Source organism: Larus michahellis, chromosome 3 (genome assembly GCF_964199755.1).
Source record: "Larus michahellis chromosome 3, bLarMic1.1, whole genome shotgun sequence".
NCBI lineage: Eukaryota > Metazoa > Chordata > Aves > Charadriiformes > Laridae > Larus > Larus michahellis.
In genome coordinates this window covers 26,284,037-26,296,490 of record NC_133898.1, presented here as the reverse complement: position 1 = coordinate 26,296,490, position 12,454 = coordinate 26,284,037, and the positions used below count along the sequence as shown (strand labels likewise).

General features: G+C 36.4%; 1 protein-coding gene across 1 annotated transcript in view; it reads left to right on the top strand.

Annotated features, from left to right (window-relative positions):
• Positions 1-12,454, top strand: part of C1D (C1D nuclear receptor corepressor) — a 13,488-nt gene extending 1,034 nt beyond the window's left edge. Inside the window, exons 2-5 of the mRNA XM_074579286.1 lie at positions 7,118-7,264; positions 8,448-8,514; positions 8,973-9,028; positions 11,897-12,454. Of these exons, the coding sequence (XP_074435387.1) occupies positions 7,118-7,264; positions 8,448-8,514; positions 8,973-9,028; positions 11,897-12,073 (447 nt within the window). The 3' untranslated portion in view covers positions 12,074-12,454. The remainder of the gene's footprint in view (positions 1-7,117; positions 7,265-8,447; positions 8,515-8,972; positions 9,029-11,896) is intronic.

Below are 12,454 nucleotides of genomic sequence, written 5' to 3'. Positions count from 1 at the left end.
CCTTAGCAGAAATGCAAGTGATAATTAAAACCACTGAGCTCAAGTACTTTGTAATAAAGTAGGTCTGTTTAAGGTTCTCTCATGTTCCTACAGAGGTGAAGATGTTCCCTTCCTTACACTTTGCCACAGCATCCTGACTGCAAGGTTAGTTGCTGTGAGCAATGTAGTAGGGGACTTTGATTTGCAAGTTAAACTCTAGATTGTGCTAATTAAGAGGCCTCATTTTTGAGACAAACAAAAATGGAAAGATTTGACTGTAAAATAAATCAAAATTGAAAGGTGTCTGCCACATTTCTTGGTTTTAAAATTGTAAAAGAATACTTCCAACCTAAACTACTTGGATATTGCTAATCCTGTGGCAGTATGACCCTTGCTACAGAAATCAGAAAACACTTAACGTGAGGCTATACCCCAGAACATGAGAAACTTGGAAGCGCTTGTTAGAATTCTTAGGCTTCCTATCAGAAATGGAGCGCAGAAATCACACAAATCTTTTTGATAAATTCTTTGAAGTGTTTTAAGATTTTTAGAATCAATTTTTCATCTGTTCTCAATTCTACAATGCTTAATTTAATCTGTTTCAATCCCTGTGAAAACTCCATGTCTCCAAATGAGTTTTCCCTATTACTCCCTCACTTCTGTGATTTTGCACATACCCTTTCTTTGCTGATAGTAGCTGGTCTCCTTTTTGTCACATTATCAGCTCTTAAATTCTATTTAGGGGATAGGCAGAAAAGATTTTGCCTGTTTTTCTCCTGCATTACTGAGATTGATGCTTAGAACACAATGTTTAGAACAACCTCTCACGTTATGTTCAACCAAAAAAATGGGTAAATACGCTTCTAATAGTTGAACAGAGTCTTGTTAGCACAGTCAAACAATGAACAGACAAAAATAGATTTGGGTCGTTGTTCTAAACAGTAGAGAAAGGTACTGCATGAAGTGCAGTGGAGAGTGTCAGCAAATTTTAGAAGAGGTAGTAACTCCAGGGTTTAGAGCATACGAGAGCTATGGACTAGAGGCAGGTTATTTCCTGTTTGCTGCGAATTTGGTAGGACAGAGGTATTCAGTATTGATTGCTGTCATGAACAAAAACCCCCTGGAATACAGAGATACTGAGTTTCATCCACTCTGATGATGTGTAAACCATTTTATGCAAGGAGACAGTGTTTTGCTGTACAAGAAATTCTGTGCAACCAAAAGTGTATGTTTTAAAGACCAGTTTAGATGTAAAAATTGAACATCACTTTAAAGCCCCAATCTTGAACTGAGCTGTGGTAGCATAGTCTGAGTGTGAAAGCTTTTATGAAAACCTCTCACTAAGAAGTGTTCTGGACATACCTGAATAAAGATGGTTTTATGATTGTACTTACTGATGGGTGTAGCGACAGGTTGGAGCTGAACAAGAGCTAGGATGTATTAGATTTGCTGAGAAGAGGAAATGATTGCGTCATCAAAGATGTGGAATGTAGGACAGCTGATTACAGAGAATAAAAATGTTTTACAATCATGCAGATTGAGTTGCAGGTTTACATCAAAGTTGGTTTGTGTGGATATAGATAGGGCTGCGGTGAATATGGGTTGTTTAAGCCAAGATGAGATACTAATTTTCTAATGTGATATCCCCCACAGGCTGAAGTGTTAGGTGAGCCTCAAAAATATTATTTCCTCTTAAACTTTAATCTTCTTTTAAGACATATCAGAATAAACCTTGCAAATCCTCTAGAGGCTGAAAAGACTCTATTTCAGTGGCATCATCAAGAGCCTGATGGCTGTGAGCTGTTCTGTAGGGTTCTGTGCAGGTTGCGATGCTGACTGGAGCCTAGCTTTGAAGGCAGGGTTAAAAATGATTGCTCGGCTGTTGCCCATTTGTAATATAGTGCAAATTCTGCATTAGGCTCGAGTTGGGATATTTTTAAGGGGATCAAGATAAGCCTGTTGGTGCATACTTGGTATTTCATGGTAGGCTTAATTACTTTTGCAATGGAAATTTTTCTTGCAAACAAGATTGTGAATTGGCGTTGCAAGAGCACTCTGACTAATGGTACTAGATATACTCTCCAGCTGCCCCAAGCTGGCTTGAGAGGCATTAGTAGCAAAACAGATCTGTGGACACAGGGATAACTAGTGGGCAACTAATTATTATGCAGCAATAATGCTGAGGAGTGTCTGTCACAGATTAGAGCCTATTGTACTTAGAGCTTTGCAAACATGGAATAAAGTCGATTTCTCTGCCCAAAAGAGGTTTATGATCAAAGAACTTAGTCATGATCTCTGGTAGCCTTAAATTTAAGATGCTTGTTCCTTGTTGCTCTGTTGTCCTATAGCCACAGCCGCAAACTACAGTGTTAGAGCAGAAGGGACATCTCTGCTGCACGTGCACATCAGCTACATTCACTCCAGGTTGCGAGTCAGAACTCATGAGAGGGAGGACAGTGTCAGTTTTTAGGAGCTGACAGAGACAGTTTGTCATATTGATGTTGCTCATGCATTTGTTTTGAATTTAAGAGTATTTTTATGTGCCCTGTCCAAAAGGTTTTGGGTTTGTTTTGGTTTTCTCTATATAACCTGGAAATATCTGTGAAAAGAAGAAAAGTCTAAACTGTTGTTAAATGAACAATCTGAAAAAATAAAAGATATGAGCTCAGTATGAAGACAAGGCCTTCTAGTGCTTAAGAAATAGGTAAGAATTAACATGAAATGTGAAGTGAGTTGCAATATTAAGCAGAACAAAGGATGCCAAATTACTTTTTGTCTTCTGTTTGCATGTTACAAAATATTTCAAATACACCATTTTTATCGTGAACTTGGCAGTTTTAATTCCAGTGGAAAACCTTGTGCGTGACACTAACACTGAGCGTTTTAAAATTCTCTCAGAGTTTCCTATTGCCCCGTCGATATATGCGTGTAGCTTGCATTGCTTTCACCATTCATAGAGGTACCTAGGGCCTAATTAGAGTTTATATCTTTCAGTATGACAGATACAGTTTTGCTGTGAGGGTGGGCAGGAAAGGAGGCTTGGTTTTTCTTTTTAAGCCAGCTGGCAATTACTTTTTAAGCCTTGTGTTAAAACACCAGATATATTAAAAGATTATTCATAAAAGCCACCTGCAAATTGTCTGCGGTTTCCCTTTTTCCTTTTCTTACCTTTGTATGCCAGTCATGGGTGTGTTTTTCTTGAAAGATGTCTGCAGAGTTCTTTTCTTCGTTTTCCTGAAAGATAAATGTGAAGGTGGACAATTTTGCTAATTGTATTGTGCACAGTCATCTGTATTTTGTTTAGTTTTATTTAAAATTCCTTAATACAGCATTTAACTCAGCTGGATCTTAGATCAATAGCCACATTAACGCTATGGCAAACTGCTTATGATTGTCACCAGTTTAGTCTTTTTTATACCGTCTGCATAAGAAGAGGTATTTTCTCTTGCTTTCTCTCCACATTTGTGTCTTTCTGTGGTTCATAGTATTTCCCTCCCTTCCCTTTTTGCAGGTTGAGTGTATTACTTGCTGATTTATACTATGTTGACTGGAGAGAAAACGAAGTGTAAGCAGAAGTTTACATAAATGTAGTCATGTTTCTGAATAAATGATAATTTATTCAGAATTTTTCAGAAATTTCAGAATATTCAGAAATTTTTCATCTGTGGAAACTTGTAAGACAATTTTTGATCAGACTTAAATGCAATGACTAAGTTTTCTCATTAAAATGGTTTACTTTTGTGATTTCAAGTCCTTTTCTTCCACAAATATATTTTTCTTTTATGCTTTTTTCCCAAAAACTACACAGCAGTTTTTCAGCTCAGGGTTAAAAGGGAAAGTTGTTTCTGGTAGATTGATGTTATGAAGTCATACCACATTTTTCATCACTATTTGTTTGCTTCAGTGTCCTTAATCAAAGTAGGCCTTTTCTTTCCTATTTTATGTTTATGGGTTGTGAACTTCCCTTTGCATTCTCAAAATTAAAGATCTTATAAAGTATTACCATCGTGTACACAACCACAGATTATGTGTTCATAGGTGTTATTACCTGATAATGAAAATGCTGTCTTATCCTTATTTCCTTTAGACTTACCCATTATTCACATGCTTACCCAGCAAGTTATTTTCATAACTTCTCTTATCTGAATATTTGTACTGTCCTTAACTTTTTAATAGCGGAATCTCTGTGCCAAATACAATTTGGCTGAAAGTCTGCAAATCCAACAGATTTGCTGTAGTAAACATCAACTTCAGGAACTGAATTAAATTTTTACCTGTTCAAAATATATAGAGAAACACTCATAAAACTTTGAGGAAAATTTTGTTTGTGATTTAGTAACTGAAACACAACTGTTGAGGGCAGTGTGGCTTTTAGGTATGTTTAGAGAGTAACTGATGTGGTCTTAGCGCCTTCCATCCTTGGCTTTGTCATTCTGCAGGTGTGACTGTGCAGTCTATGTATTGATTTTGGCAGAAACAACTCTGTGGAGTTTCCGGTGTACATGTTTTCTAACGTAGTGTAAGTTTGTTCTTGTTGATTTAATGTTATCCAAACTATTTTAGGCTGTTGACTGCTGCCTTATTGTTGGCATGTGCCAACACTGTAACAGATCCTGCTTAGAGATTAGTAATGCTGAAACAACAGTTTTATGAAAAGAGAGAGGTCCCTATGCAGCAGGAGTAGGAACTTGCTAGTTCCTGTTGAACAGAAAACACAAGTCTAACGAATTCTTCCCGCTCCCTGGGCAGGACCGGACTTATCAATGAAGGGTACTGTACACGGGCTTGTTCCATTGAAGACTGATGCATTTTTTCCCCTTTCCTTGCTAATTGACAGTGACAAGTAAATACTTGTGATACGAGGGCAAACTTAATTCTTTATGGTTCATGAGAGAGCAATCGTAGAAAAAATACATTTTAGACAGTTATCTGTGATTTCCTTCGATTTTCCTATTCTTTCTCTGTCTTATACTTTAGGTCTAGCTTGAGATATTGGAAGGAATATCATATATGCTCTAGTGACTGTTTATCCTTGCAACTGCTGTAAAATAGCATGAGTTAGTTTTGACTGGTAACGCATTCCTGCTGCAGGAGTTTTTCAGCGGGTTTTTTTCCCTGCAGTTGCTGGGACTGGATGCCCACATTAAAAGAGAGAGAGAAAAGTTGGAGTTTATCAGTATGTTCATGCATGTCCATCAAATTAAAACCATAGTAGATTAAGTGCTGTAGCGATGGTAAACTCTGTAGATGATTGTTGGATTGGATTACACCTCTCTCCCTGTGTGTGTAAATGTGTACTGACAGATACCTTCTAACCAGGCTTAATTGTATTAACAGCTGGGAAAATCTAGTTTCTTCTGCAGCTTTGAGTATTTTCTGTGCTGTACTATATGTCTAGAAGTTAACAACAAACATTGTTTCTGGACTCTTTTAATCAACCTGACAAGGGTGATTAAAATGCAGGTGGCCAGGACAGAACAAAACACAAACAATACTATCGTAAAGGGCAGAAATAATTGTATTGGTATTTTGCCTTTCTGTGGGCAGCATCTTGTAGGTCCAGCTCAGCTTTCTTGCTTAGGTCTGCTGCAGCTGACTGAAACAGTATTTACATATGTGAGTTACACGCTGGGGTAGGGAGGAGACCTTCAACATGTCATGGTTAGCACCGTGATTCTGTACTCAATCTGAAAAACAGCTCTGACCAGGATGAAAAGTCATGCAGCTGAGTAGGATTATAATTCTAAACTATCTAAACAACAGCAGTGAAACTGGGCTTGTTAGCTGGCTGATTGCATTTCTGGAGTCACGCTGGTGCGGTTAAAAACTGGAGTTGCAGACAAACTCGAATAGCTCCACACTGTTTTTCCTTCCAGTCTTCCTCCTATTTTACCTCCAGGAGACAAGATAAATAAAAAGAAACCTCTCTCACCCATACCACGCTCTTGCCAGGAAAAGAGAAAGATCAAATCTTTACCTAAAACAAACTCCAGTGATGTGACAGCTGTTTGCTGTTTCCTTGCTGTTTGCACTGGCTGTGTGGCTTGGTGTTCAGGGATGAAATTTTCAAAGTGCAGTTTCTCCAATTTACATTCTCACCCTCTACTCAGCGGCTGGGTAGTGGGATTATTACACTGATCCTAAGTAGGATGGACTGCAACGGTCCAGGTGCTCCCACTGTTCTTGATGCAGCTCACCAAATGGGCAGGAAAAATATATGTCTTCTCTTCTTTCCTTACAACGTCCCAAAAGTTGTTGCTCAGTCAGAAATTGTAGAAAATAACCGAGCTTTAAGTAACATTAACTCCCCAAGATAATAAGTGGTTTATGATTTGAGATGAATTAAAGACACCGATTGTAAGCCAGCAGCCAGATGGCTTGGCAGTAGCCCTGCCATGTTACCATGAATGCTGGGATCAAAAAAGGGAGTGCTTTGGGATTTTTCACATCTTTGCTTATCTCACAGTTGCTGTGCATAGATGTGTCTACAAGATTTCCAGAGTATTCTGAAATCCCAAAATCAACTCAGCTTTGTTACTGGTAGAGTTAGCTTGCAGATTATAATACCCCATAGAGAATTCGGAAAACTGGATACAGGGTTCATAAGAAGAATTTCTTGGATCAACTCCTAAATTTAGCATTGGAAGATGTAACTGACCCTGACATAACTGGTGCTGCATAACCACTTTAAAGCTGAAGTAATGTCTGTTCCGAAGACAGGCTGAAGCCATATCCCCATTTTCTTTTTTTTCAGTGTGCTGCTGGTTGCTTGGTGTAGCTCTTTTTATACTGTGATTTATAGAGCACTTCTTTTAAACAAGCAAATAATTTCTTTCTATCACAGACCATAAAAGCTAAATACTGGTTTGGGGCTGTTATAAGAATAGGTACTACAGTCATGTCAATTGTAATGCTCCTTCATGCCATTTTGCACAGCAGTTAGGAGATACCCTTGAAATTAAAATTATAGGACCTGTAACTGTGCCACTATTGACATTACCTGCTAGAACTCTTCAGAAGTAGGTATTTCTTATAATGTTTAATGAATGAATGGTAATGCTTTGCATTGTAAAATACAGTCTTTTGACTCTGTAGGGACTTCAAGAAAAGGATTATTAGTTTTGTTTCCTCTTTCCAGATGAAAATGTCAGAAGATGATATTAATACAGAAGAATACCCCACTGAAATTCATGATTATCTTGCAGCATTTGAAAAATCTCTTGCTTCTGTAGATGAGATGCTGAAGACAATGATGTCAGTTTCCAGGAATGAGCTTCTCCAAAAGGTAAATAACCTTAGTTTTGACAATCTTTTTGCTATTAATACAAGAATACCTGGGAACCTGAACTGAAATAAAAGGGTCTGTTAGGTCATCCACTGCACAGAGAAATAACAAATATGACACTTCCTACCCCTGATTCCTAATATTTGAAGTTCTTATATTTCTAAGATATCCAGACAGTCTTACAAACAAAACAATGAAATATATGCTCTTTCAAGCTGAAAAGTGATGATCCTACGAGTGAGTCATTTAGGTAGAGGACATTCTAGCTTATTCCTGACCTTCCTTAAAGTGCATGCTGAGTGCTCTTTTGTAACAGAGATCATTCACATTTTTGTCTGAGACCTTTTCACAACAAACTTAATGGAACTTGGTATACCCAGAAGGATGTAAAGATGAATTGACAGCAGTGACAACTGATCTGATTCTGGAAGTCTAGACTTGCAGAATCTGGTGCTTGAAAAACTGTGCTGTCTTCTCTAGCTGTATTATAAGCACAAATCTGTAAAATGTGGGTTTTTTTCAGGGCATAAAGACAGAGCAAGGTACTGCCTGAAGACTTCATACAAGCCTCTATCTTTTAGCATTTAAAGCCTAACATGTACTTTCTTTAGGGCAAGAAAAAGCCAGCACATGAGGGAACTTCTTTATCCTCTGAGGATTTCTAACACAAATAAATTATGAAGAAAACAGTCTTGACAACACTGATCTTTTGACAGTATCCATGTTAGAACTAGTGAGCTGTACAATGATGTTATCAGAGTTTCTGGAAATCCTATAGGACTAAAATAATAAATTGACTTTGACAGTCGAGGAAAAAACCCACCTCATTACCTGTATTCTTCCCTTGCTTTACAGCAGTGTTGAACACACAGTCTACCATGTGTAGTGTTTGTATTCATTGTCTGTAGTATACTATATTCACATTTAAGCTTCTGTGATCTTAAGACTTTTTTTGTTTTGTTTTGTTTTTCCATTGATAGCAACAACTGTTTTGAATTAATATTTTGAATGGCAGGGAAATAGGCATAGACATGGTCTCAGTGAACTCGTGGTGCAAAAATATGCTCATTTAGCGTGGGTTTTTTTTATGAATACATTCACAATTATAAAATGTGCATATTACTTAAATCTGTGCACATCTTGCTTAAAACTGTGCAAATGTGGTGTGTTCTTTTCATTCTAGTTGGAGCCTCTTGAGCAAGCAAAGATGGATTTGGTTTCGGTATACACTTTAAATTCAATGTTCTGGGGTAAGTATGTCGTAGGAGGAAAAAGTAGTATTTATGATTGCCATTTGAACACCTTCTAGACAGCTGCAAACATGAAATAATCGTATTTCATAGAGAAGTAATTATAAACTTGTAATTACCCTGAGGACCCAAATTATTGCCATCTATAGGACAAATGATGTTGAAACTCCAAATCAAAAATTTATATTTACAAAAGCTGACTTTGTACATGTGTGAGTGTTTCTTTCTTTCTTTTTGTGGCAGCCTTTTCTATCCTTTTAACAGAAAGTTTAACTGTGTTAGATTTATTTATTTCTAACTGCAATATTTGATAATAGTTTGTCAGATACTTAACAATACAGTTAACTGCAATTCTTATTAATAGTTTTATGTGGAACCTCCAGTTTTCGTATCTGACTGATTGGTCCCCAGTCATCACAGCCTTCAGTTTCAAAAAACCCCATGTTTTTTTCTTGCAGTGTACTTGGCTACTCAGGGAATCAATCCAAAGGAACATCCAGTGAAAAAAGAACTGGTAAGATTCTTACACTTACGTTGCATGCACTGCAATATTTTACTTGTCCGGGACAGTTAACTGATATAGAAGTGGGAAAAAAAATGTTTATATCTATGTTTAAAATGGATATGTTGCCATAATAGCATGCATATGCTACTTGGTGTTATGTAACTGTTCATACGCCCTGCTGGGCTGTCTAAATTAAGAAAGACGTATTTTTAGTTCCAAACAGTACTGTTTAAAGCAAAGTTGTAGAGCCTGCTGAAATTAGAGAAGAAGATGAACAGTGTCATCTTTTTTCTCCACCTTTGAGAATTGGATTCTGAATAGAGCAGCTTTTCACTTGTATCTGTTAAATGGAAAAATGTTACATGTCTGATAATAATTTATAACTTCCAGTATGGCATTTTTTTCTTACAAATACTTGGATTCATGTTAATCTCTGAGGCTACCTTTTCTTACTTTTGTATGACTCTAAAAGTACAGCGTGGTTGATTTACTAGCAAAGCCGGGAAAGAGCCCCCCTCCCCCTTGCAAGTCCTCCATTAATTCATTTTCTCAGCAGTAAAGAATCCAGTTCAGCAACAAAGCTAAAAGCTTTTTTGGCACCAGTTGTATGTGTATTGTCCAGTAATTCTGCATTAGTGACATATTTACAACCTACAATAAATCTTTTAGATTTGTCTTTATATTCCATTTAGATGCATGTCTACAGTATAGAAGGCTGGCTATCCTGAAAATTCTGCTGACTTAAAAAATCAAATCATTTAGCCTGAAGAAAAAAATAGAAATCAAAACTTATAGCAACTCATTTTAATTCCTGTATAAATGAAAATATTAAATGTGGGCAATTATAAAATACTTAGCTTAAATGTAATCCTTACATAACCAGCAGAATGCAAGATAGGACTGAAAAATGTGGAAAGCTAGCCTGAATAACAAGAGTACTTCTATTTTTAATTTTGTGAGGTTTTCAGTAGTCTCGGCTGTATCATATTAAAAAATGGATCGGTTAATATTTCATGAGCTTTCAGTCAGTTTCTTGTTCCTCCTATATTATATACTGTCTGAATATTGTGTTAATTTAGCAGTACTAAAAAATAAATTTCATCTCTTCTGCTGTGGATATTTTATGCCGGTATTTTACTTCACAATTGCCAGTCGTTTTAACTCTGAAGAATGTGTGAATTCTCATAGGCTAGATTTTTATCCAGTTCTCTTTTCCTTTTACAAGTATCAAGGTGAATGAATGCACAGTCTTTCCTTCCAAGAACATTGAGATGTTCTTATTCATGTGGAAAGGGATTAAAAAAAGACTGTTCTGTCATGATTGTTTTGGTTTTAGAATTGCTCTCCTTGTGTACATACAGGGAATACACAGGGATTCAAACTGTATTAATAAAACTCACATTCAAGCTATCAGAGTTAATTTCTTTTGTCATGTTGACATTTGTCAGCTCCTTTTTCCCATGTTGATACATGTAGGTTTGCCATCTGTTCTCATTAGCCATCTCAGTCACCAAAGAAATATTACAGTCTATCATGATTTCAGACCCTGTAAAGCTCTCCTCATTAAAGCTATGTTTTTGCTATGGAAAGAGTGGCCAAATTTTTGACAAATCAGTTGCTTATAATTGTCACTGGAGAACTGAAAATCAGTTCAGTAGTGTAGGACTCGTAACTTTTGTTCCAGATTCAAAAAGCTGTCAACGGCTGTGTGAGAAATGTGTGGGTTACATAATATCAACGTTTATTTAGTTAGCAGTATCCATAAATGTTCTGTTAATCCACGTTTATCATTTGGGTATCAGGTAGAGCACGATATATATATATATATCTCTCTGTTACTGTTGTTTGTATTACAGTAACACCTAAAGGCTCTAGAGTTGAAGGCCATATTAGGCTAAATATGTAGATTTGAAATCTATCAACCAAACTTTTATGTATTTTACAGAATTACTGTAAGTGTCCTCTCTAGTCAGTGGAGAGAAGCAGGCACTTAACAGAGGGTGATGCTCATCTTAGAGGGGTTTAGTTACCCTCTCAAAGTAATTTTCTTTATTGATTGCAGAAGTAGATGAGGATGAGTAGGTGCATAAACAAGATTGTTAAACTGGGAGTGTATACGTAGGTGTGGTGTGAATCCAAGCCATGCTTTCTTCCAAAAAAGCTCTAGACACCAAATGACTATGATTTGGTCTCTGCCATTCCATAAAGCAAGTATCCCCTTGCTTTATGGAATGGCAGTGGAGACAGGCTTTTTTATTTATTGTCATAAAGGGAACTTCTGGTACAGCTGGAAATTCATCAGGGTGCCTTAAATATTTTCACTAGTAAGACCCCTTGACCATTTTAGGGTCTTAACCACAAGAGTTCTCTGCAATGCTTGTAACGTCTTTGATTTTGTATAAGATGCTTTTTGGCTTTGCTTGGACATGTTAAATTTTCTTTTTTTTTTTTTTGTAGACAGTAGTCAGACAGTATAATTTATCTATAAATATGTCAAATATCTAAATATTATTTTCCCATCTTTATGTAGGCCAAACTCCAATTTGAGTTCTGTATTTCTAACTTTTCTTGCGAGAACAATTCTTGTCTTAGTGTAAATTAGATGCAGAGTCTTCATTTCTGTAGGACTTTATGTTCTATTACGGTGGGTGTCATGCAAATATTAGTATGGTAGGTACCTGTGATAGAAAATCTGCTAAAGGGGAAGCCTGAAGTTTACAAAGAGCCTGGTATATATATTTAAATAATGCTATTTTTCTAAGTATTATACTTATGGAAATATACAGTGTGAAGAACTTCTACTCATTGATTTTTATTTTAGCAGCAATCTTGGGAGAATGGTGTGAAATATACTTTTCTTTTTTTTTTTTTTCCTAGGAGAGGATAAGAACATACATGAACAAGGTCAAAGAAATAGCAGACAAGAAAAAGGCATCCAAACTCGATAAAGGAGCTGCTTCTAGATTTGTAAGAAATGCACTCTGGGAACCAAATGCTGAAAATGAAAATACCTCCAAAACTCCTGCTAAAGGAAAAAAGAGAAAGATGGACTAAATCTTTGTTTCCCCTTATATAAATTAGAGACACCCAGAACTTATTTAGGAATTTGTTTTGCATACTATATGCATCTTGCAGAGGTGCTGTTTAACAACATCTGGATTAAGTTGTATTTAAGAATTTTACAGGATTGTATTTTGTCCAAAACACTGGTCACCGAGGTAGTCACATTATATGTGTATTTTAAAGTGCCATTTGATGCGAGAGAAGTCATGTTTCATTATTCAAATTATAACGACCTGACATGTGTTTGCTGGTAATAGATACTAGTGATGTTTTGTTCATAATGTCTAAGAAGTCCGTTTTTTTTTCACTGCTGAATGTTTGACACTTTTTTATATGTACTGAATCTTTTGAATATTAAAAAGTCTCAAACAA